Source organism: Apis cerana, linkage group LG6, assembly GCF_029169275.1.
Source record: "Apis cerana isolate GH-2021 linkage group LG6, AcerK_1.0, whole genome shotgun sequence".
NCBI lineage: Eukaryota > Metazoa > Arthropoda > Insecta > Hymenoptera > Apidae > Apis > Apis cerana.
Window position 1 is genome coordinate 2,182,211 of NC_083857.1, and position 26,820 is coordinate 2,209,030.

The following is a 26,820-nucleotide window of genomic DNA, read 5'->3' on the forward strand; positions in this document are numbered from 1 at the left end:
TTTTTTTTGACGGAACATTTGACGACACTTGGAAGCGAAGCGGAATAATTCGAACGGAACTTTCTGCATCGACGTTTTTAAAAATAGAATCCTTATCGATTATCAAGTCGAGTTACGACGAAAAAGAAAAAGGAATCGACACCGTGGATTATTAAAACGAATCTTTAATTGCCAAAAAAGAAAAACGAGATAGACAATCGTTTCTCCTTATTAATTCACACGATTACACAGTTAGTGATTCTCAAGAAGCTCCTCGAAAGCAGTAGACAATCAAGAGAACTTCGTATAATCTTCCTTCGTCACATCGGCGGATTCATCATCGAAGTTGAACAATCTCTCGATCGTAGACGTACTAAACTAAACAAAAAAAAAACACGAGAAAAATTCCAAGCCAAGTCGAAGAAGGCGCGAACACAGCCGAGCACGAACACGTTGAGGTGACTTATGATGGGCTGCAGACCGGCAGCTAAGTCGAAGGTGGTGGAAGGGTGCGGTCGCGGGCAGCTCGAGGCGGCTTTCGCGTCGCCGAGGTGTAACGAGGTGACGATCATCGAGCTTCCCACCGAGACGACGATCGTTCAGAAGCGAGAGGATCGTTCGGGTCCGAGCGGCGCAGCCGAGGCAGAGGAGGAAGAGGAGGAAGAGGAGGTTGGCAAGGAGCGAGATTATAGCTCAGATTGGGCGAGGTCGAGGCTCGCCCTCGAGTCGAGTTTCAACAGATAGCTGCCTGAGGATGCAGAGGCTGCGCTCGACCTTCAAGAGGTCGCGCACCCCAACGGGAGCGGAAATGAAGTCGCAGTCGAGCCTCGAGGTGCCTAAGCAGGTTAGGTCTGCCTCCTTCGACGAGATCCAATTGGAGGCCAAGCGGCACGACGACGGGAGGGACGCCAGATCGACCAGGACCACGTCCTCCTCGTCCTCCTCCTGTTCACCTGCCAGATCCCAAGACTCGTCCAGGGGTAGGCGATCCGCGACCCTAAGAGTGCCCCAACTGCAGAGCGGCCAACGATCCAAAAGCTTCGACGTGAGCGAGAGAGGTTATGGGTCCTCGTCCAGTCAACAGTCGTCCCTGGGAAGGGACGTTCGACGCCCCGAGACGCCCACTATTCAAGTCTCGGGTTGCTACCACTGTGCCTGCGTGGAGGAGTACAAGAGTCTTAATCTGAGCAGGGACGAGGACGATCCTTCGTCGAGGGAGGAACTGGACGACGAGGTGGACGAGGGCGACGACACCTCGGGCGAGGACGATGAGGACTCCGAGTTGGTGGACAGGAGCGAGGGTAGCCCCGAGATCAGGGTCACTTTGACCATGTTCACCGATAGGGAGCAGCCCGATCCGGTGATCGAGACGACACCCCCGCCCTCACCGCCACCCTCTCTATCGCCCACCCTGGTCCCGGAGATCGTTCCCGAGATGGTGCAAGAGGACACGTCGGATATCAGGGGCGGTCTATTTCCGTCCAGAGAACGAAGAAGGTCGATCTCCTCGCCCAAACTCGCCCGACAAGAGGCTCTTACCTCGTACCCTATCGAGCTGCCTACCGTGGTCAGCTCGACGGAGGACGAGGAGAGGGCGGAAGAGGAGGAGGACGAGGAGGAGTTGGGCCACGTCGGATCGGGCAAATGCAAGTTCGTCGTCAGGGATATCTTTCTTACCGTTCCGGAATTGAAAAGGGATCGGGCCGCGTCCGTCGACTCCTGCTTCAACAATAAAAATGGGCACAGCGAGGACACCGACACGTTGACTGTCCCTCAACAAAGTATACGGTCGAAGAGCGTCGATATCGTTCTGCCTACCGAGGCGCAGACGAGATACACGGCATTGCTGCCCGGCACCGAGGCTCGACCTCCAAGAGGGTGGGTACGTCTGGTGAATGGAACAAGATCCCTTGTTCCCAATACTTTCAATTTTCTGAATGTTCCTCCACGACCATTTCAATTCCTGCTCGTATTCTGTATCATCGTCCATGTTCTCTTTCTTTCTCTCTCTTTTTCTCTCTTTTTTTATATATGTTGTTTATTGTTCGTGCTTTTTGACTTGTCAGCTCTCTTATATATATATATATGTATGTATGTATGTATGTACGTGTGTTTAATTGTTTTTCGTGGATGGTGCTGCAATCATTGAAACTTTGATACGAGAACGATCCAATACGTTTTGTCGAATGGCATTGAATGCATTTGTAACTGCGATTGTTGTTGTTTTCAAGCTTTGAGGAAAGGAATGACCCTCTCTAACGAGCCTGCATTAATTACTTAGATGAGATGAGATCATATGCACGCGTTTTTGCTTGAACGTGTTGTGATTAATTGTAATCCATCCCTGTGATAAAAGTACGAAGCTTTTTCGTATGATACGATACGTTTTCAATTTAAAAAAAAAAAAAATCACTTTCGCCCGCGCATTATTTTTTATTATGGCCAATTTGCCAACAACTTTCAATCCTTGAACACACTCCACAAGATTATTCGCCGGCAAAAGAAACTTGAAGAAGAAACGTGGGATTAGGGGAACAATTTCCAAGCCACTTTTAAGGGCCGTTTCACCGGGCTCATAGTTACATCATTTAAAGTTTTATTTTCTTTTCGAAAGTTTTATTGAATTTAGCGATAACAGGAGAAATAAATCTTGATAAAACGCCACGTTGTGGAAACAAGGCTAGGCTATTTTTATGCTACTTACGAAAATATAGAAATAAAAGGAAGTAATGGAAGGTGGAACGAAAGAATTGGTTCATAAAATTCTTTCGTTTCCGCAGGTTTCTCTTTCGTGCAGTTTACGCGCATGGTTCAATCGAAGGCAATTTAATTTTACCGCTGCCACGTTTACGAGTCCGATATCGGCGTCTTTTGTTGCTCTTCGAGCCAGCATTTTCTATTTCGGGAAGATTAAGACGTCAACGATTCGAGGGAGAGAGAAGTTGATTAGAACTCCAACGCGTTTAATTGAACTGTACAGATGTATAGCCCTCATTGTGGCCGCTGTAACTCGATAGATTGTTGAGCTTCTGAGGTCGAAGTTGAGGTCTTTTGGACCCCGTTCGAAAGTGGATAACGAGATTTTTAGTAGGTTATCTTACAAGCACGAGTGGCTCGTACGTGGAAAAATTACTATCGCGAATAATTAATGTTTTTAGCGAATTATTCGCGTTAAGTTTATATTTACGTAACGTTGTCATATTTTTTAATTCACTTTATTTTCCTTTTTTTAAAATTGCACAAGTATCGATGTTGTCGATACTAATCGATAATTTTGACCTAACTAAATTAAACGTTCTTTGAAATTTTTTTTGTCGTTCAAAATTTTCTTATATTTGAAGATATATATCGAGATTATTGTATATCTGTTTCTATCAGTTGTGAATAAATCGGGTTATATATGTGTTTCTCGTTAAAAACAAGAAAAAGGATAAAAATTGAAAAATTGGTTTCATTGGTGTAAATGCAATAATAATAATAAGTAAAGAATATAACAATGAACAATTTTTGAAGCTAATCATAGGAATAATATAATTTAGTGTGTTATACGCAACTAATATTACGAAAAGAAGAAAAATAAATTGAAAATTGATTTTCTAATATTCAATTAATATTTTATTGGCTTCTTTCATAGTTTTTTAACGTTTTTACATCGTATTATATAACTGTTCATTTGATTGTTTCTAGAACCATTAAACACCGACTTTCACGATAGACCAATTACTTTTTTTAATATTTCAACGACATCGTAATAATAAGCAAGAAAGATGAAATTTTTACCGACTATCTTACCATCTTTTTGTTTCGTTAGCACGTAATGTCCACTCTCTCTTTGCATATTGCGAAAACTACATTCAAATTTGTTTTTAGGCATGGCGAGAATCAAACGTACGTCTCAATGTAAATTCTTTCTTATATGATTTTTCATGAATATTATTAAAGAAAAGGAATTTAAGAACAGAGATTTATCTCGATTATTAGAATATCTATCGTTCTTTGTATAAATTATGACATTCATCGAATACTTTTATTTCCCAATCGAGCAATAAATTATTTATTGCACAATTGATATTGACCAAAAGATTAGAATCATTCATAATTTTCAATATTTTTGGTGTTTTTAGCAAAATTTATATATAATAAATTTATATATAATAATAATAATTTATTTTCCATCTACTTTGATTAGCACTGTACTGTTATTTTTTATTTTTGGATGATTTTGCCAAATATATAATTTTTCTTTAAAGTAATAATTTCCAAACATTTTCAACTGGAATTAATTGCTTGGTATAATATATCATAATATACAAATTATTAATAGCTGTGAAACACATTAACAGTTGATAAAATTTGCAATTTAAATGTTTTTAATCTCTAAATTTTATTAAAAATGTTGCAAATTAATTTTTTGTTCAAATTATTTAAAAACTGTGTTAATGTTAAAAACTAAAGTGTTACCGCATTGCGTCGAGGTTATAAATACATATAAAAAAGAATGTAACTTTTCGAATTTGCAATTTCGCAGTGTTGCTTATCTCTTAAATCGATCCAGGCATCTAAAGAATAATCGAAACTCAAACTTGATGAATCGTTGATTTTCTCGAAAAGAATCGAGGATTTGTATCTCATGAAATTAGCGTTATCGCGTCGAAAAACGCGATATGCAAATTACGTATAGTCGTAATTTGGGCAAAGTGGTGTTGTTCACGGATCGATCACGTTTTTTCCCAATATCCTCTTTTTTTTTCTCTCCCATTCATCTTTCGTACTCGTTACTCAATCCGTTTTCGCAACAAGAATATTAATTAAATTTTACGATTCAACAACGATGGATACCGTTTTAGGTTGCAGACCGTCCTTTTAGGTTGGCCAATTTTACGAACCATTGAATATATCTGACCTTTCGTATAAAATGTACGTATCTTTTTTTTTTTTTTTTTTTCTTAAAAATAAAACAATAATTTTATGCATATTGCGAAACTTTTTATTCGCAAACGTAAACGTAATAAAAATCATCGAGATAATATTTCACGTCTCGTAAACTCATTTGAGATGAATAATTATACAGTGTAATCTGATTTTTTGAGATTTGAGAATGAAAATAAAGTTGAATAATTATTATCGCTATTCTTATCAAGCATCCATGTTCCCTTGGTACATTTACTCACAACTATAAATCCGTTAACCCCTTCATTATGCACGATTTAAATACATAAATAGACGACCTCTTTGCATTGTTGCGAAAAATCATTGTTAGACCTTGTTATTTCAATGCTATGATAGAGATATTAGTGAAGGTATTATGTTTCTTTTTGAAATAGTTCTTTTTGAAACATTGTTAAAATTGCATATAGCGATTTTTTTTCTATGATAAACTGAAAGAAGCAGTAATAAAAATAGATATAATATATTTTCCAATCAATTAAATGCTGATAGAAATGTACATATATATAATCACAAAAATTTTCACATTATTTATCTTACGAGGAAATATTTTTTTACAAGAAAATTCTATTCTATTTCGAATAATTTGGTTTCAATGAAAAAAAATATATATATGTGTATATATATATATATATGGATCATAGATATAATAATGGATCATAGATGGAGTAATTTATTTTTTGATGTAAAAATTTCTTTCACTGTGAGAAATCAATTTGTTCGTGTTTCACATACAATTTAGTTTGGAAATATTTTTTATAATAAAATAATAGAATATTAAAAAACATGAATATTTTATAGTTTAAAATTTTATTCTATTTCATATATATTACAGAGTTATAAAAAATATTTAAAAAAATTGAAATTTTATACATTGATTTCAATTCCTCGAAGTGATGTTTCAATAATGAAAAAATTATTTTGTATAATATATTGTAATCAATCACGATTCGTATTTACGATATTTCATGTAAAACAGAATTATTGTTCGTTTTGACAATTTCTTAATTAAATTCAAGATATAAATGAACATATCTCTGATTGGTTATTTATTGATTATTTGTGACAAAAACATATTCTTTTATGATAATAAATAGTGAACAAGATCAAAAATTAAAAATTGCACCCTTTAATCTAATTGCATTGCAATTTCAAAAATAACAATCATTTCTCTCTCGTCACAAGATTTCCCTAATTAAATAATAAATTTTTTCCCACCATTCTTGAAAATTAAATACAAATTTATCTTATCATGTAGTTTTATATTGATTTTTCTTATCAAACAAGTTATCTCCACTCGTCAGATCTATTATTAACAAATTTTCAATAGCTCGATAACAAGTGGATAGTTCTTTCGTAGTTTAATCAATTTAATCAGAGTCAATCGTATCGAAAGTTATCCTCTCATCGTGTTTCTAGAGGCAGAGATTAAATTTCATTGAGCTTCCTTCCACGGAACTTTATCGTTTCACCGATTTTAATTCAAACGAGGCAGCCAACTTTTCAAAAGTTGAAGGAACTATCTCTCGGGATCGAAAGTCGTATCGTATTGAGAGAGAGAGAGAGAAAGAGAAAGAGAGAATGTTTCGTTATATCGAAATTCGAGCAGATTTTTCACTATCAACTATCGTTGATGGACGAAATCAGCCGCTTCGTTTCGATGAGCTTCGCCGAGTGAATGAATTACAGGACGAATAAATATTTGCACGAATGATTTATGTTGTTTAATTTCTAGCGTTCAAACATTTTTTCGCTCGTTTAACATCGAATTTAACTTACACGATACTTTTCTAATATCTCTCGATATTTAAAAGAGGAAAGAATAATTATTTAGAAAGGAAAAAAAAAGTTTAAAAAAAATATAACTAAAAATGGTAATAGAAAATTAGAAAATCGATTTTCTATGGAAACAAAAAATTATCGGGCGATACAAGGAATTTTTTCTCTCTTATAAAATAGTTAATAATTTGTAATAGAGTTTTAAAATCTCTAATAGAATATTATATATGAGAATTATAATGATATAAATCGCAATGGAAATTATTTTAAGAAATTCATATATATATTCAAATCTGTATTTGAGAAAAGAATAACTTTCTTCTTACATTTTTACATTCTCAATGTTTGATTTGCTTTAATTTGTAATTAGTATATAACATGTGTATAACTTAAAATATAAAATTAATTTAATATTTTATCGAAACGTTATGATTTTCAATTGCTCAATAAAAGAATTAAAAATTGGCTTATTTTTAATCTATTTCTCTTTTCTTATTAAACGAGAAATGTTGGAGTATAACAAAAAAATGGGGATATAAAATTTTACCTCTACTTATACTAAACTTCACATTAATTTCACATTTTCACGTTTTAACACATCTTTGATGGTTCTTTTCAAAAATTGTCACCTTTCCAGAAAGCCATACTCGTTGCAAGTTTTAATCAAGATCTAAAATCATATTCAATCAATATGGTTGACGTTACAACCATTATCACAAAGTACACATCATCATGGTTAAATACATATTTTACCACGTTGGCAAATAAACGTCTATATTTCCCAAATAATCGAACACTGCAGGTAACCAATAACACCGGGGGCATTAACATCTCCCAACTTTTGATTTACGATTTCCTCTTCGTTATTTATCGATCGCGAGAACCTCGTTTTCGGCTCCCTTCATTTCATCGATCGATCGGCGAGAAATGAAACGGGCTACGATTGAAACGAAACACTTTTCTTCGATGGCCTGGGCGAGGGAAATGCAACGGCAGTTTCACACAATCCACCTATTTCTGGCTCCTTCTCGGATAACGAACATTCCCAATCGAATTACGGATGGAGGGAATTAGCCGGATACGCGATACTCCTGCACGAAAAGTGCCGTTCCATCTTGAAAAGACGGTCGTATTTGCAATTAGAAAGAGTTTAAACCTCGTTCACACAGATAACGTTAATCTTAAGCCTTTGCATTCTTTAATTTTTTTTCTTTTTTACCTAGCAACAATTTCTTAATTCATTTACGAAAAGGAACTAAAAAGAGGGTTTCGATAAAATATTGTAAAACAGCGCAGAGTGTGTAAGAAATATTTTTTTCATTTATATTCAATTTATTTGCCCGAATTACTTATATAATTTTTCAAAGTACGAAATTTTTTAAAATATTCTCCTGGACTAAGGCTCCCTATCACAAGTATCACAATGGAATGCTGTTTCTTTCCTTTCCCCTTTGATCTTCCCATTACAATTCCGATTGGAATACAATCCTTTGTGTTTTTTAGAAGAAAAAATAAAATGAGTCTTCCCGTTATCTAAACGTTGGATAGTTAATCATCTGATAATCGGTCGGGTATAGGAGCACAAAAGTCTTTGACTTAGACTTATCAAATAATTTTTCTCTAAATCGTTTTCCAATAAATTCAAGTTCATTGTCTATTCGAGTCTTATATTCGTCGTCACTATCTTTTTATTCTTTTTATTCATCCTTATTTTTTATTATTACGATAATAATTTTAATTAATAACACTGACACGCTTTTTATATAAATAAAATCACAGAAAACATATTCGTTGAAGGCATTTCTACGAATGACTATTTTGATTTTGTTGTAATAATAATAACAACAATTTAAAACTGTTAATAACGAAATATGACAAATTAATTTTTATTTAAGTATCATAAAGTATTTGGAAGAAAAAGAAAACATTTTAAATTATTTTAGAAGCTGCGTTGTATAATGCTGAGTCTAGATCGACATTGGTGTAAGAAATGAGAAGTAAAAGTCCTATGAGTTAATCTTAAAAACTGAAAATACGTACGTTGTTATTATGGAATGTATGTTAATTTTAGTAACGTATCAAGATTGTATATTTCTATTTCTATCAAATAACTAAGAAGAGAGAAAGATAAAAATTGAAAAGTTGATGAGGCAGATAATATGTGAATTGTAATAAGGTAATTGTAATAAAGTTATATGTACAATAATAACGAATGAAGAATTTTGAAAACAAATTGTTAAACGAAGTTAAATTTTTTTGTTTCTTTAGTATTTATTGTTTGTGATTAAAAATTGAATAAGATCACAATTGTTTTTTGCGCGACAAAAATATTATTGTATACTTTAAAAATGTAAAAGAATTCAATTTACGCTTTGCTATTATTTATCAAGAAATTTTCTTTTAGATTTTTTTAATCCGAATTTCTGAATGGAAAGATTGAAAACAGGTTAAAAATAAGAAGAAATTGATGAAATTGATTTTGAAAGTTTCTCGAAATTTTTCTTGGGGGAAAAAGATTGCTTGGATTGTTTTAAAGTTCATGATTTATTCCCAAAGTGGCGATGAAATCACTAACAATCTTCGTAAAATATCATGGTTAAGTTTCTGAAAAATATTGAAATTTTCGCTGATCGATTTTTAAATTATTCATAAAAGTGTTCATTAATTACAGAGAAAGTGTTCATTAATTGAATGAAAGTGATATCTATATTTTATACGAAAAATACTTTAATGATCCTATTATTAATTGAATAATATTTCAACAGATTAATAAGCTTTTCGACAAATAAGATTTTAAAAGTTATCAAAATTGAAATTTTCTTTTTAATGCTTTATAATTATTATACCTGTCAGAATTAATACGTTTATTTAATTTATTATATAAAAAAATGAAAAATAATATTAAAAAATGTATAAACATTGATAAAAGTTAAGATATAAATTAATTAATTTATAAATTGCGTTATATTTCTTATCTTTGGTTGTTGTTAGTTTGCAAGTATTTGAGAAAAAAATTGTTCATTATATAATGTTGAACTTATCTTCCTATGTTATTTTTATTTCCAACCTATTCATCTCAGAAGATGAAAAATTTACATAATTAGTTTGTTTTTTAACTTGTCAATAAGAATACTTATAAATTTTATTTTGATACTTACAGTATATTATATTGTTACAATATTAGTTACAATGTTATTTTGATATTATTTTGCTACTTACATAGTTATTTATTTGTTAGAATTGTGCTACTGTATTTTATTCCTGTAAATTATATTCGTCTTATCATTATCATTATCATTATATAATTAATCATTTTTTAATTTTTTTTTTTTTATCTAGCAACAACTCCTTAATTCATTTATAAAAAGGATCTAAAAAGAGAATATCAATAAAATATTGTATAAAATACAAAGTATTTGAAAAAAAAAATATTTTAAATTATTTTAGAATCTGTATTGTATAATGTCGAGTCTAGCTCGACATTGATGTGAGAAATGTCGAGTCATACTTGACATAGGAGTCCTTAATATATATACGTATTATCATGTTGTTACATTTATTAATTACTATTTATTATTTATTAAATCAACGAAGGAGATTGCATATCATTTTTAAATCTTATAAATAAATAAAATTCTGAAATCGAAACATGAAGGAATCGAGTGATACTTTTATATTATTTTTTTATTTAATTCTCATAATTATTGAAAAAAAAAAAAGAAAAATTATCGAAAAATCCTCAGTGTAAAATTGTGTCGTATAAAATGTGTTACAGCAAAGCTTTTCTCAATTCTCTAATCGAATTAAAACGAGTATTAAATCGTGTTGCGGAACCATCGTGTTATATTGGCTATACTTTATCCAATAATTTATCTCATTGATCATTATTTATCATTTTTATTAACAATTTATTAACAATTGATCTCTTTCAATAGAAGGGATATTCTTTGAACTCGAAAGTCAATTACGAATGCAATTATTAGTTTACAGAAGCTTTTGTAGATTTATCTTTTCATTTTGCGCATGGTTTAATTAATTTACGATTCATATATGGACTAATTAGAGGTAATAATTTATTTTAATATTTTTTTATACGCTGTTTCGTACGAGTGTAATGAAAAAAATATTTGTCTTGTAAATATCGATTGAAATAGTGTATCGATGATCAATTATCTTCCACATTCGTTTCACGTCTTTCAAACGTGTCACGAATTTCTCATTATTTTACGTTATTTTTCTGATGTAAATTCAGATAAAAAAAAAAAGATATGAAGTCAAGAATTGCAAACGAACTGAAAATATTGAATTTATCTCGAAATTTTGAAAATTTATTCGTAAAATACGAATGATATTTATCACGTGTAAATATTAAATATTAAATTCGAATAAACGTATTTTTCATTGTCGAATAGTATAAAGAAAAATTAATTAAATGTTGAAGAAAAATTAATTAAATGAATACAAGATTAAAGATTATATAATTTCATAGGGATGAGAATTTAAAGTGAGAATTTCCATTTCGACGACACAAATTTTATTACACAATATTCATTAATTTTAATGTTCTACGTGTGCATATAATCCCACTTAAATCTTTCGTCTCGATTATCCCACGAATTATTCGTTGTTCCAGTATCTTTCAAGTAAAATTGATTTTGTTTCGAGAGAATGATTATTCGATAAATTAATTAATATCCGCTATAATTTTTTAATCCATCCTATGTATATACCAAAAAGTTATATATATTCGAAAAATGGCGGAACGATATTTCGATTCGAAAACAAACTGACAAATTGCAGCGAAGAAATACTATATTCGAAACATCTCGGGTAAAACCTGTTGATAAAGATTCGATGTGTGTTTTGCCTCGATCTGGACGACAGCTTTGATAAATGGGAACGGAATTCTTCTTCAAGCCTAAGGATCGACTTTTGAATATTGAGAGGTCTCTAAAGGACCATGTAGACACGAGCATATAGGGGTCTATTGGTAAATGAAATTTTCAGGCTCGGTATTACGGTCGCGTATCCTCGAGGGGATGCTTGTGAATCTTTAATGACCGCAAAGCGTTCATTATTAAAGGACTAATTCTACACAGCGCATCGTCTCGCAGCCGAGTCTCGTTATATTTAGAATTTATGCCGTACAACTACTATGCCTTCTTCTTTACCTTTCTTGTCTTTGTTTTCTGTTTTCGTTTTTTGTTTTTCTTTTTTTTTTTTTTTTTTTTGGTGGGTTCATCATTCTCGCGAAAATCCAATCTAAAATTTGTCATGGTCGAGAGTGTATTAATTATCGCTGCGTTTATAAATTTATCTAATTGTGTTTACGTTGTATTAAAAGAAAAAATTAACAGTAATTCCAGCTTTTTAACGAAGGGGGAAGAAAGATAAGAAAATAATTTATTGTAATAGAAATTCGTTATACCTCTGAAAGTATGACATGTAACAAATTAAATTGTTTTCATCTGATGAAGCTTATCCGAATTTAAACAAATTTTATTTGAAATTTCAGATAATTATCGATTCGATATTGTATTGTGCAAATATTAATATAGTAAAAATGAATTATCAAAAAGAAATTCCAGATCTGTAAATTTTTTTGATGTAACGTTTGTTTAAGTAAATTGGATGATAATGGAAAGAAGATGAATAAAAATATTTCATAAATGATGATACATTAAAAAACTTGGAAAAGAATAATTCTAATTGTAATAGATAATTTTTAGTTATCATACTTGGTACTTGTTATAGCTATATAAATTTGATATGATATATTTTGGTATATACTGTAGGTTATACACTGTAGATTCATAACAGATAGATAATAGTTCCTGAACTTAGCGTGTAGAATAGTGATTACTGAATTAATAATTCCTTCTTTGATTGCATAGATGCTTGTAGAATAGATATACGTATACTATATTCTACCTGGTTATAATCAATCTTTAATCAAGATTGAGATTATCCTAGAAATTGAGATATCGATTATTAGAAATTAATAATTCCAATTTATTTAATTTCTAAATGAACCAGAAAAACCGATTTTTCTGTGGAGATCAAATTAAGAATGGATTTATTTGTGATTATTTTATTTTTCTGATTTTTAAACGATTTTTTTGTGTAAAATTTAATTAATACGTTGGAGAAACAGAAATCGATAATGGAGCAATTATTGAGATAATATTTACTCATATTACAGTCATAATTTATTTTTAAATTAAATAATTCTTTATATATGCAGAGGATTTTCCACTGTACATATTATTATGATATATTATTCTATTGAAAAAAATTACTAGAATCAACGAAATTCGATGTTTCAACCTTTTTTTTTTTAACCAATAATATCTTCTTCTGAATATATACATTTATTCCAATAAAATTTCTATTGCAATTTCTATCGATGGATATCTTCTTGTGAAATTTTCTTCAGTCAGAGTCTGTCCGTTTCATTTGTTTTATGGTTTCAACGTCCAGATATATTTTTCACCCATTTGTAAATGGTTGCTTTGTAACAATTCCTTTTTTCTCATGAATTTCACAACAAATTTCGTATTAATGGATTATCTTTTAAAAACATCATAAAAAACATTTTTCAAGAAATGAAAAGTGATCGAAAGAAACTCATCGTAGATTTGCAAAATGTTTACACGTAAGACTATAAACTTCATTCCTCGCAGGATTGGATCGTCACAGTTAAGATGGCACAAAAAAAAATCATTCTACGACTTTTTTGAACAGAATAGTAATATTCCAAAACGAAATCTCTCTTCTGCATAAAAATTATTCGTAACAGCATTTCAAATATTTTGTTAAATATCTTTTTTTTTATTGCAATCCATTGAAAATAATTAAATCGATGAGCGTTTATTAAGCTGATTATGATAAATTATTTTATATGAATTGTCCTGATTTTATAATCATAATATAATAATAATTTTGAAAATTGTTCGTTTCATTCATAAACAGCTTAATTAAAACTGTTCCCATGTTTTCATTACTAATTGCTATCGCTCTGATAATAATTATGCCGCACTCCTCAATCATTTTCAAACTCGACCACTTATAAATTCATCGTGGATTCGATTAACGATCGTATTAATCGAGATTAAGATTTAATTGGTTTAAATTCTCGTTGATAAAATTTTTTCAATTTTCTTTAATCCTTTAAATTAGAATGGGCTAAAAATCAATCGTGAAATGGCATAAAATATACCGTGATTTTAATACTTCAAAATTCAAATTGCAAATTATTTTTATCTCGATTAATGATATGGGTTGATAATAGGATTACCAAATGATCTTCTATTGAAATAAATCAATGAATCTTAATAATTTTACTAGAAAATTTACATTTATTTTGAAAAATAAGAAATTTTTTTGTGTATAAAGTATATAAAATATATGTAGAATAATTTATTTTTATGAAAAATTTTGTTGAAAGTTAAATAAACTCTTAAATTTTTACCATTTTTTTTATACATATTTTATACAAAGTTTAATTAGAAATATTTTTTATAACAGATTAATATCAGACATTAAAATTTCACTATTTTATAATTTAATATTTTTTTATATTTCATGCGAATATTATATTTAAGAAACAAAAGTAATTTCTAAAAACTTTTAAGATTGATTTGATTATTCCTCTCGAAGTAATATTGCATTGATAAAAAGATTATACGATTCATTAAAATCTATATTCGATTTTTCATATTATAAAAAACAGAATTATATTATCGATCTTCATAATATATAATCTTCATATTTATGTAAAATCTGTGAAAATAATTATAATTATTTTTGATATTTATGACATTATTCTTTTTTATAAAAGATTTGATATAATTGAGGAAATGATTCCAAATTTTTGATCGATAATGTACGTTTAATAATAGCGAAACAAATATGAAATAATAATAAATAATAGGATAAGACAATAAATAAACGAATGTTTTTGGTATACTTTCATGAGAAAAACAAATATGAATTACTATTTATAAAATTTCCACACACGATGCTTAATGGCAGGAGAAAACAGAAAGAACGAAAGAACAATGGATGAACTGTTATTACTGAAACAATTCTCTCAATTTTTCATCGCAAAATCGCCAACATTGGTCACATCTCCAACAATATTTTTATTAAATACAAATTCGTAATATGTGTTAAGGAAATACAATTATGAATAAAAACTGTTGTTTTATGAAAATTGTGATTATAATTTATATACAATTTCAATCATTTGATCATAACAATTGAATTATTATACAAGCTGAATAATCTAGTAATAATAAAATGTGATATTTTTCCTTTATATTATAACAATATACAAAAAATTTAAAAAAAATTTGATATAAATGTTTATAACAGTTTTACATATATTATTAAAAGTGCAAAGAACAAATGATAATGAAAGAATAGAATAATTAATCATCTTGTAAAAATAACATATTTTTAATGTATAATTCCGTTATATTTTCCTCAATCTTTTAAATCCAAAACCCAACATGAAACTCTACAACAAGCAAAAAAATAAAGTTATCATTTGTTTATGCGATAATACACATCGCAATTGCATGAATTTGCATTTGCATCATGCAATTGATTATCACAAATGCATGAAATTATAAATAATGCGAATCGGACAATAATGGCTAAGATAAGAAAGAACTATGCTTGTGCTTTCGACAAATAATAAATTATTAATTATTTCTAATAGGGACGTGTGCAACGTTTCGTGATATATTCGTTCAAAAATACTTAAAAACAATGATTTAAAAAAATAAAAATAAAAACTAATGACTAAGATAATTTACTTTTTTTTTTAAATATTTGTACAAAACTATAAAAAACAAACGTGTTCATTTTGATAAAAATATAAAATTAGGAAAAGAGTTTATTAATATTTATAAAAAATGAATTGTGAATAATTAGAACTATGATAATTTAATGAGACAAATAATTTAAAATTTAAAATTTAAATCAGATGGAAAATTTTGGAGATAGAAAATTCTCTACTAGATTTTATTAATAGAAGTGGATTGTAAGTAAAACAAATTATGAAATTCGAAGACAGATCATTATATGTTGAAATTGTTGTACAATTTTGATCATACAAATATCTTGGTGTTTCAATAAAAATTGAATAAATTATATAAAAGGAATAACATTTAGATATTTTACAAAATAATTTTAAATTGTTAATTTCATTGCATATAATAAAATTATTAGTTATTAATTTTTTAGCAAGATGGAGACGCAAGACACAGTGAAAATAGTAAAAAAAATTAGCTTTACAATCAAAATTTTTCGATAATAAAATGGCCAATATAAAAATGTGATATTGGTTCATTAATTGAAAATTTATAAATAATAATTAAAAAAAGATTATGTAAAAATATATAGAAATAAAATATAGATAATATTTACCGAGAATTTCTCAAGAAATTGTAGTATTTTTGAAAATTTTAAATCTAGAAAAATTATTGTGATTATTTATTTATTTATTTATTTATTATTTATTTTGTATATCAAGCCATCTATTCAAAAACTTTTTCTATAACTAGAAGTTCTTAAAAAATAAAATTGATTAATCTGATTTTATATTTAAGAAATTTTATATTTTAAAATAAAAAAAATAATGATTTATTTATGAAAGTTTTGTATTACATAAATTTATTATTCAATATCTTTTTTTATATTCAATGTTCTTATTCATTTTAACAAAATTTAAATAAATTAGGTTATAAATGTTAAATTAAAGTTTTCTTGTATTTTTAATAAATACTATCAATATTATTTTAAATTAAAACTAAATAAAAAATACATTTTAAAAATTCTCGAAGAATATAATTTGATTTTTTAAAAAATTAGGAATATTAAATATAGAATTACAGATTATAATTTAATACCAAGTATATCTCCTAGATTATGAGCACTGAAAAAGAATAAAGAAAAATAAAATAATTATATAATTTATTTTCGAAGTACTTTGAAAATAAATGCAAATGAAAATAAAGCATTATATTTTATTTATTAAATTAAGTTGGTAATTATAATAATCCAATCTTTATAAAATAATAAAAATTATTACTTTAATCATATTTTTTTTGAAGACAAGCATTGAATAATTTCACTCTAAACAATATGTGATTAAACCGATATATTCTATTGTTCTTAAAGATGAAAGTACGAAAGAATTCTTCCGTTCCAAGATACACGTAGACACTTTTTCCTTACATCAGAAAATTTAATTAAGATAGTTATGAGACGTACAATTTCAAATATTGTTGCCGTTTCTAGAGAATTTTTATTTTTACATATCTTAAAAATGCAATTTATAAAAACATTATTAATAGTATCGAAAAACCTTATCTTTAATGGTGAAAACTGGATATTTAAATATCGATTAATCTATAAATCTATTAATATCTATATACGAAAAAAAGGATTTATTAATTTTATTATTATTAATTATTTATTTTTAAATCTATGTTTAGCTACCTTGATACCTGTGTATATACGTATCCGTATCTTTTCAGATATACATACATTTATTTTTCATGGAAGAGTCGTTCCATTTTTCATTAACTTCGTTTAATAGATATTAAATTATAAAGCCGGTTGTCATTCCTTCTCAAAAGAAGTATCGTTAATATTCATTCGTATTCTATTATAACAAGAAAGAAAGATAAAGGTACACTTTGATCCGGCTCTCGTACAACAGAAATTCACAACATCTGTTCAAGGGTTAATCCTTCCATGCGATAGCAAAGCCCTCGACGAAAACGAACAAGAAAAACGTCATTGTACCCCTCTCTCTCCCTCTCTCTCTCTCTTTGATCCCACAAAGAGATGCAAATACCGAGGGATACGATGGGGTACATCAGTCGGACACGATCGGATGAATAATTTCCTCTCGCGTGACGTATAAACGAGACCAGTACATTTCTCGAAAACATTTCGACTTTTCACATTCAAAAAGATTCGATACGCAACAGATATCTACGCCCGTCTACAGTTTACGAAAGAGGAGGAGAGGGAGGGGGAGAAGGGGGCGAAATACGTCATTTCGCGCTCCCATCTTTCCGTCCCGTTCTGTTTGACCCAGATATCCGGCAATTTCCGCGGACTAATTATGCAGAAAGCAACTGTGCACGAGAGGCGGCTCTGCGCGAACGCGGCCTAAAATTTTTACACATAATCGTTTCCAAAAAAAAAAAAAGAATCCGAGGGTGACTTTTAGTCATTAAAGTTGCACGCTGTGACGCGCATTATGCTAGGGGTCGTGCCTCTGAAACATTAAACTGTCCTTCAATTTTTCACGACTGTCGACACGGTATTAACCTCGGTTCTTTTTTCTTTTTCACGTATCGTTTTATCGTCGAATACGTCGTATGTCGAGCAAGGAAGAGTTAATATCGGTTGATTTCGAAATTCGCTTCTGTTGTTTATAGAACGTCCATTATTCGAACCAATAGAGAGAGAAAGAGAAAGAGAGAGAGAGAGAAGAGAAGTTAGGTTAGGTTAGGTTATGTCTTGTCATCGAGCAAGAAAAAATATATCGGTTAATTTCGAAATTCGTTCTTGTTGTTTATACAGTAGACCGTCCATTATCTGAACTAATAAAGAAAGAAAATCTTTCGGATAAGGTTAGGTTAAGTTATTTCGGATAATGGGATTCTTGATGTAAGGATTCGGATGTGAAAGATAGTTTGTATCATGAAATTTTAACAAATTTTTTTAACAAATATTTTAACAAATCATATATATATATATATATATATATATATATATATGCAATGATTTATGATGCAAATGAGAGCAGAGAAATTCCAAGGTTCGAAATCAATAATGGAGGAAAATCAAATTGATCGAGAAATTTCGTTTTCGAGTAAATTAAAAAAAAATTTGAAAATTATACAAATGAAATTAGCTAATTTTTTATAGGATATGAATTTTTTTTTCTTTAAAAATTGGAAAATTCATCTTTGACTTGATGTTTTTTCAAAAATCAGGATTTAAGCGTTCACATGTTCACATGTAGAATAATCACTTGTTAATTTACATTTATATTAAAAAATTAGTTAATTTCATTTGTATTTGAAAAATCTTTAAACTTACTTGAAATAATAATTTGAAATCGAAAATAAAGTCTATGAAAAAATTATATTCTATATTTTTATTTCATTTCTCTAATCTCACTTGTACCATTTATTATCACTTTGTGTAAAGGAATGTGCATCTTATGATTAATTTTTCGTTTCATTTTTCTTTTTTTTTAATGCCAATAATTTAATTGATTTTTCAATATTATTTTTATCAATCTTATTATCAATCTTATAATTATAATAAAAGATCTTATAATATATCTTATAATAAAAGATCCATCTAGATCGCTTTCTAATTTCTTCAGTATTTTCGACCCTGTTTCAATAATTTCAATATATTCTTTACAAGTGAATACTATGTGAATATATCCAACGTTAATTTCAAATTAAATTTTATTTACTGTTATATGTTTGTATTTATTATGAGTAAAGATAGTGTGCAATTTAAAGTATTCGAATAATAGAAGTTGTATTGTACAAACGGATTGTGTTAAATTTAAAAAAAGTGTGTGAACGATGAAAAGAATCAAAATGGTGAAACGAATTTGGAATTTTCATTTATTTTCTATCAGGTTCCTATTGTCATATTTCTAACATTTATGTATTATAATATAATTATGTTATGTTATACATCATATTTGGATGATTATTTGGTTATGTATTTCAAATCATTTTATCATGAAGAAAAAAAATGTTGTTTACTTTAGATATGATGTAAAGAATGGACAGTTATTTAAATATTCTATAAAGGTATAGAATAATTGAAAAAATTATGTAAAAATAAATCATGAAATATTTGCTCTTTGAATGGTAAATTAAATTAAATTATTTTAAATACAAGAAATAAGGTTTTCGCTTTTGGAGGATTGGAAATCAATCGATGAATGAGAAAAGAGATAAAGAGACTAATATTATTTTATTTTATAAAGGAAGATATGTGATGAATTCGAAAAAATTTTATTCAAATTTATCCTTCTTCATCAAACAAATTCCATGTTAAAATGCTTTTTCACTCGACACATATACAATTAATATTCGTATAATTTAATTTCTAACCAGAGTGGCGATCTCAAAAGAAGTTAAAAAATAGAAAGTTACCATTTTTATTAAATATTCGAAGGATATCAAAGTATATCGTACGATACGAATAAAATATTTTATATCTGTTACAAATTTTTAATATTTTATTTCTCTAAGGCTTCGATTCAGAGAATGTCATACTCATTTACTATATATTAATTAAAAAAGCATTTTTATACGCGATAAAGATCGTCCGATTTTATGTTTAATCAATTATAAAAAAGATCATGTCTCAAAAAAAAAAATTGAAAAAATAAAACCAAACCAAATCATACACACGCGTATATTTTAATTAGAAAAGCAATATATTAATCCCAATCATAAGCCTGAGACTAAGAATCGTCGCTCTGTATGATGCATGATGAAATCGATAAAAAGCCGCTTACTTCAGTGTCGTCTAACCGTTGTGACTCGTGAATCGATGTGTTATGACAGGTCAACTGTGCAGTTTGTTACGTTAATTCCTCCGTAGAACGATGAACAAATCTTATCCCGAAACACGATGCAATTCCGTTTATCCATATCATTCATCGATGTAAATTCGAGGTTCCTACGAGAATCGCTATTATCTTTTGCCCAAATCCCTTTTTAACGTACACTCATTGTCCGCGTCATAATGGAATTTCTGCAGAGGAATTAACGTCAACTGCAACAGCACACCGAGGATATCGAAGTGTCACTTCGTAATCGAGTGTCTTGCACGTTTCAGAGGGAGAGAGGAGGGTGGAACGAGTGGTGGTCACCGTGAACCCCGATCAACGCCCGATTGGGGTACTGGTGCACTTAATGGAGAACATCTTTGGGTACCGACGTCAGCTTCCGGTGACTTCTGTTACGTCAACGACTGCTCGGTGAGTGTCAACAAATATAAAAATAAAACTGTAGGTTCGAAGATTTGGGCAGAAAAGGTTGGGGTTATGTTTAGAATTACTCTGTGGATCGAGAATACGGTTGATATTTTGAGGGAAAAAATTACTTTTTATCGAAAAATCTTCTCTCCGTTTCTTTTAAGAAGTTTTTTTTGCCTTGTGAAGGTTCGTGCAATTTTTGATTTTTATCGTGTAAAATATGTGTTAATGTAATGATTAGAATTGCCAAGTTTTCTTTATCGTTGTTTGTTTATAATTCTTTGAATATTGAATCACGTTATTTCGTGCATACGATGGAACGTGCGCCTCTTTGATGTGAAATTGATACGTGGTGTTTCCGAGTATAGTTATCCGAGTTGTAACACGTCAAAAGATTTCAAAGAAGTATGAAATTTCATCTGGGTTCTAAGAATATTTAATTCATAACAGTATTTTAATGTAAGTTGTATTAAGAATAATAATTGGTCAGATCATGAAGAATTAAAGTAAATTGAAATATATATATGTAAAAATTTTAAAAAACAAGTACACTATATCCACTTAGTTCTTCATTAGATATATCTTTGGATCTTTTAATTTTTATTCATATCAAACGTTTGCTGAACGATTGTTGAAAATATTTTTAAAAAATCTAGTAAATCGAATCTTCTTGTTTAATATGCGGTGAAAAATATAACGACGAAAAAATCTGTAATAATTAAATGAAATATTTATAACTCAATTTAAGGATCAATTTAGTCGATAAATGAACAAATTGGATTTAAAGTTCTGATAATTTAATCGTATTACATATTTCTCTATATGGTTGTTTCATTTTTAAATCGTGATATGAATCCTTTTTACTTCGAAATTGAAATTGTGCGTATATATATAGAATTAAAAATTATTAATATATAAATGACATAACAAATTATTAATACAGAAATAAAATCAATCAAACTGTGACGAAACGTTCAATTGCAAACGTTTCTGTCCTGCGAATTATTTCATTAAACGAAAATTATGTGCTGTCGACGAAAATAGGATAGATGGATCATGACCCATTATTGATAAATAGATTCCCTCGTGATATTCATACAGGCGTGTAATAATAATAATAATAAATAGTATCATCCAACTAAACTGATCAATTTCAGAAGACTAATTATAATAATATTTAATTCGATTAATTCTTTAAAAAATAAAGTTTGGTTTTCAACTGATTAATCTTAAATTCAATACCAATATAATTCCATTTAAGAATCTTTTTTGTAATTATATTAACAAAAGAAATTCATACAAAGCAATTTAAAATCATAGAATTATATATAAATATAATCTACATTTTAAGAACAAGTATAAAAATATATTTTTCTTTTGCATTTTTACATATTGAAACATTTAAATATTTAGATAAGAATTAATTTATGAGATTGTAATAATAACGAACGAGAGAAAGAAGATGATAAAGAAAATGAGAGTGTGTTTTATCCGATTATAGACTCGTTAGTAAGGCTACCTAGAATGTTCATCGCCGAGGCAATCCTCGATATTATGCGCGAAAATTAGTTTTTAGTGCTTGTAAAGTCTTCTCTTAATCATTCTTAAGTCCCGGAATACCGTGTCTAATTCTGTTTTTAGAAAGTTCAGCAGAGAACTTTACTTCCACTATTTTAACAAAATGAAGTTATTTTTGATGGAAGAAAAACGAATAATTTCATCAGTCGATATTCAGCTCTTTCCAAAAAGAAAATATATTACTCTAGAAATTTTCTATAATTATTAAATTTTATCTTGTTAATATATAATGATTCGTGTCTTGTGAATATACGTATAATACTAATAGTATTTCGGCATTTAGTGATCCCTAAGATTCTTTAGGGTCCCTAGGATTTTTATCAAAAAATCGTTTTTTAAAATATTGTTATTATAAATTTTCATTAATAAATAATAATTCGTACCAAATATAAAAACAACGTAATATAATTCTGCTAGTAAAAACGAAGAAATAAATCCAATGATCTCTAGAATCACTTTGTCAAAATGTAATCTCATGTGATCTCATGTTGCTTTAGATTTCTTTTTTTTTAAATATTGGAACAATTGAATATTAAAGAATGTATTTTTATAAAAACATAAAATTATTGTCGCCGTACAAAAAAATAGAGAACACATTAGAGGTTACGTATCTCTACACGCATCCCTTTGGCAATGAGCGTAGGAAAGACACGCATAATTAACATTACATCACGATTATTCGTGACATGGATCTACATAGTTTTCATTTATGCGATGTCTTCCATTTGCGAGTTATTACGATGATATTAAGAGAGAGAGAAAAAAGAGGAGGTTTACGTAACGAGAACCAAGGTCACTTTGTCCACACACCTATTCCGTTCTAAAACGGAATGAATCGTTCGTATTTGAAGAGGAAATTAGCTATCAATGGATGATTAATATGTAATATCCTAATGTTGGCAATTCAAGTGACGAATCAACATGTTTTTTTTTTTAATATGTTGAATTAATATTTCGTTTCTTTAAAAAAAAAAATATTTATCGAATTAATGTAATATTAGATCAAATTTCGCGATTATAATCATGTAACAATCAAAGGATTTCTTCTCTCAAAGGCTCTGTGTTAAATATCTCTTCCTTCATAAAAAATGATAAGCACTAGCTAATTAAAAGAAAGAATCTTTAGTGACAAGATTGAATATATTGTTATTATTATTGTTATGTATTATTTATTTTTGTATATTAATTTATCGTTACATTTCAATCACATCAATATTTCAAAAAAGAACTTGTTAAGAATAAATTATATTGAAATGCAACACAATTAAAAAAAACTTATATAATTTAGTAGCTACCTTTGATTCTTCGTTATCGGTTTCCTTCTTGAATTATGCGATTGTGATTTTATAATAATAAAGAATCATAAATATTTGTGTACAATACAAGAATATTTATGTATAATATACAAGAAGAGACATTTTTTTAAATTTCATAATAAATTGTTTCTTTTATGAACAAACTTCGTTCACGAGATTCGAGAAAAAACTTTTAATGATAAATCTTTTTGAAAAAAATTTCTAAAATTTTTGTTAAAACTTTTATACCGTAATCAGAATTCTGTTACTTCATTCCAGGACTTTTCGAGAAAGTTTTTTACGAATCATTTCATTCTAGTTGTGTACATAATGTTCTTGACTCGTTTCTCAGTTTTTGTGCGAGATAATATGTACGCATTGTATAATTAGGAATAGTAAATTGCAAAAATAGTTGAATTAGTTTTTAATTAAATGCGTGATATTTCCTGAGAAATATCTCCAATGTAGCAATTAAAACTGAATGTAAAAAAGAAAAGTTTATATACTCGAAGACTGAAATTTTTAAAAATAAAGTATGGCGTTTAACAAAATGAAATTCAAGAAATTATTACTTGCTATAATGATTTTACATTTAATGTACATTTAATTCAATTACATTTAATTAAACAAAATTAAAATAAATAAATGATTCATTTTGCAAGACGTAATCAATATTATCCCAATAATAATAATTAAACATCGATCATCAGATTCTCGAATGTAATATGGAAATTTTTACAAATCCATTGTCAATAGTTGTTCTTGTGATTCGTTTCTCGTGGCAAGTTGTATAATAAAAGTTGATGGTGAAAAAATAATAATTCTGATATTCAATAATTATTTTTATCCAACGTTTACCTCACAATTATGCATCATTAATGCAAATGAATTCGATGAACCGCCTTCCTAAGGGTCAAATCGATGAAAGTCGAATCAAAGATCAAGTCAATAGGGTCGAATCAATAGAAATGGAATCAATAATAATGAGATCGACAGGAATCGAATCAATAGAAATGGAATCGACAAGAAATCGATCATCGTTAAGAAACTCGAGAACTAAGTCGAACGAAACAAATCATCGACAAACTCGAACTTTTTCTATTATTAGTGTCCGTTCAACCGAATCCCAACGAGCGCGTGTTCCGCAGTCCGTTGCTTAATTTAATTTTAATGATTTCGAATTTCAATCATAAATTCCATCCAGTGAAACGAATATCGATATAGAAATGGCGTTGAAACACATGTCCGCTAAAAGTCCATTTAGTTTCACGATCTATGCTCCTTTCACGCGAAACACTCTCGCGAAGAGTGCACGAGATTTTAATGGGAATCGAAATCGAATGGTGTTCCGTCGATACAGGAAATTAATATGTGAATAGACTTGCGTCGGGATATTCTGTCTGTTTATTTCTTTCTTTTTTTCATAGTTTCTCGATTATTCGGTTTACATTCGTGGATGAGAGTAAAAAAAGGAAACAAAGTGGTTATTTACGTTGACCTCTTGACTGGCTGTTTACTTCGCTTAAATGTTATTTGAATAATTTATTAATAGAAGACGTTTACAACTATATTTAGCTGTTTGTATTTTATCAAGAGCGTGTAAAATATAATTGATGTAGATAATCTACATTATACATTTAAATATCTGTTATTAGTGATAATAAAAAATATGTCAGATTAAATTTTGAAAAATAATTTACGTGTAGAGTTCGTATAAATTTTTTAGAACGTTATTTAGTAGAAACAATTGTTGAATACAATTCCATTTAAAAAACGAAGTTGGCTTTTCGTATTACTTTTATCCATGTCGAAAGAATTATTTATATCAAATTATACATCACTTACTATGCAAATTTGATGTGACACGTGGAAATTTCGAAATTACTCTTCAAAAATTGAATAATTCTTATAATTTCCTTTCATAATTTTTTCCATGTTAAATTGTCCTAATATTAATAAATATTTTGAATGCATTCAGAATGATGTCCTCGTTCGAACATAGAACTTTTGGAACTTGAAATTCTATAATCTATAAATAATGAAAAATTATGAAATGGCATTTATTGTTGAATTCGATAGAAAAATGAGACAATGAAATTGAAGTAAAGTACATCGGAAAGTAAAAGCAAAATATTCAAAAAATAACCATGAATCTATCTGTTATATAAAAACTATATAAAAAAAGATCGAAGAAAATATATTAAAAGAATTTGAGTTACGTCAAGTTACGTGCCCTTTGAAATCGCACGAAACATTCTTTTCTTTACGGCAAATAATTTATGTATTAATTATTCAAAATGGCCACGTTGAGAAATCCATCTTGTATTATACTCCATAACGTTAAATCATGTAACAATACGAATGATTAAAATTGAAACAAGCGATAGTCTGTTTAATTGAAAAACATACACGAACGTGTGGTAGAAAATGATTCATCATATCGGTCCATTTATACGAATACACTGCTGCGCAGGGATGGGTAGAATAATCTCGTGCAATTGTTATCGCAAATACGATTTCGCGCGTTAAATCATGATGCAAACCGATCAAATGTTGTACTGCAATCGTTTTTGTCGTTATTGCGTTGAATAATCATCGGTTCAATAATGGGTAAATAATTACCGCTTAGCAATTGCCCGATAACATATTCGCTTTTCGTATCATTTATGATTTCTCGTCGCCATGCTTTCTTCAATCGTAATATGAGGGTAGATCATCAAAATATTTGAATCGTCACGGTAAATAATACCGTGTGGCAATTGAAAGTTAGATTTAAAAAATATTCTAAAAATATTCTTGTGTCGTAGATGTAGAGGTATCGGAATTATATGAAGGAATTGAGAATTAATGGTGTAAGTATAATCAATAGAAAATGAAATTTATTTGAAGTCATTCGAAGCGTATACTTCAACAAGTATGTTTTATAATTTTTGATTATATATTTCATTGTTTAAATCATTTTCCAATATAAAATTCATGAATGTATGAGTTGCTCAAAATATTTTGTATTCGATTTATATCATGATTTTCAATTCTTCGTAAATGTGAATTTTTTTTTAAATAAATAATACGAGGTAAAGTAAATATGTAAAATATTCAAAATTTTAATGTTCCATCACTCACTTCAAAAAATATTCCCAGGAAAAATTATATTCAAAACATAAAAGAATACTGAAACTTTGAAGATGGATTTTCTTA

General features: G+C 28.8%; 1 protein-coding gene across 2 annotated transcripts in view; it reads left to right on the forward strand.

Annotated features, from left to right (window-relative positions):
• The first annotated feature begins 232 nt into the window (after positions 1-232).
• Positions 233-26,820, forward strand: part of LOC107993487 (eye-specific diacylglycerol kinase) — a 66,433-nt gene continuing 39,845 nt past the window's right edge. For both annotated transcript variants that reach the window (XM_017049920.2, XM_017049921.3), the window contains exons 1-2: positions 233-1,857; positions 20,611-20,752. In XM_017049920.2, the coding sequence (XP_016905409.2) occupies positions 734-1,857; positions 20,611-20,752 (1,266 nt within the window). In that variant the 5' untranslated portion in view covers positions 233-733. The remainder of the gene's footprint in view (positions 1,858-20,610; positions 20,753-26,820) is intronic.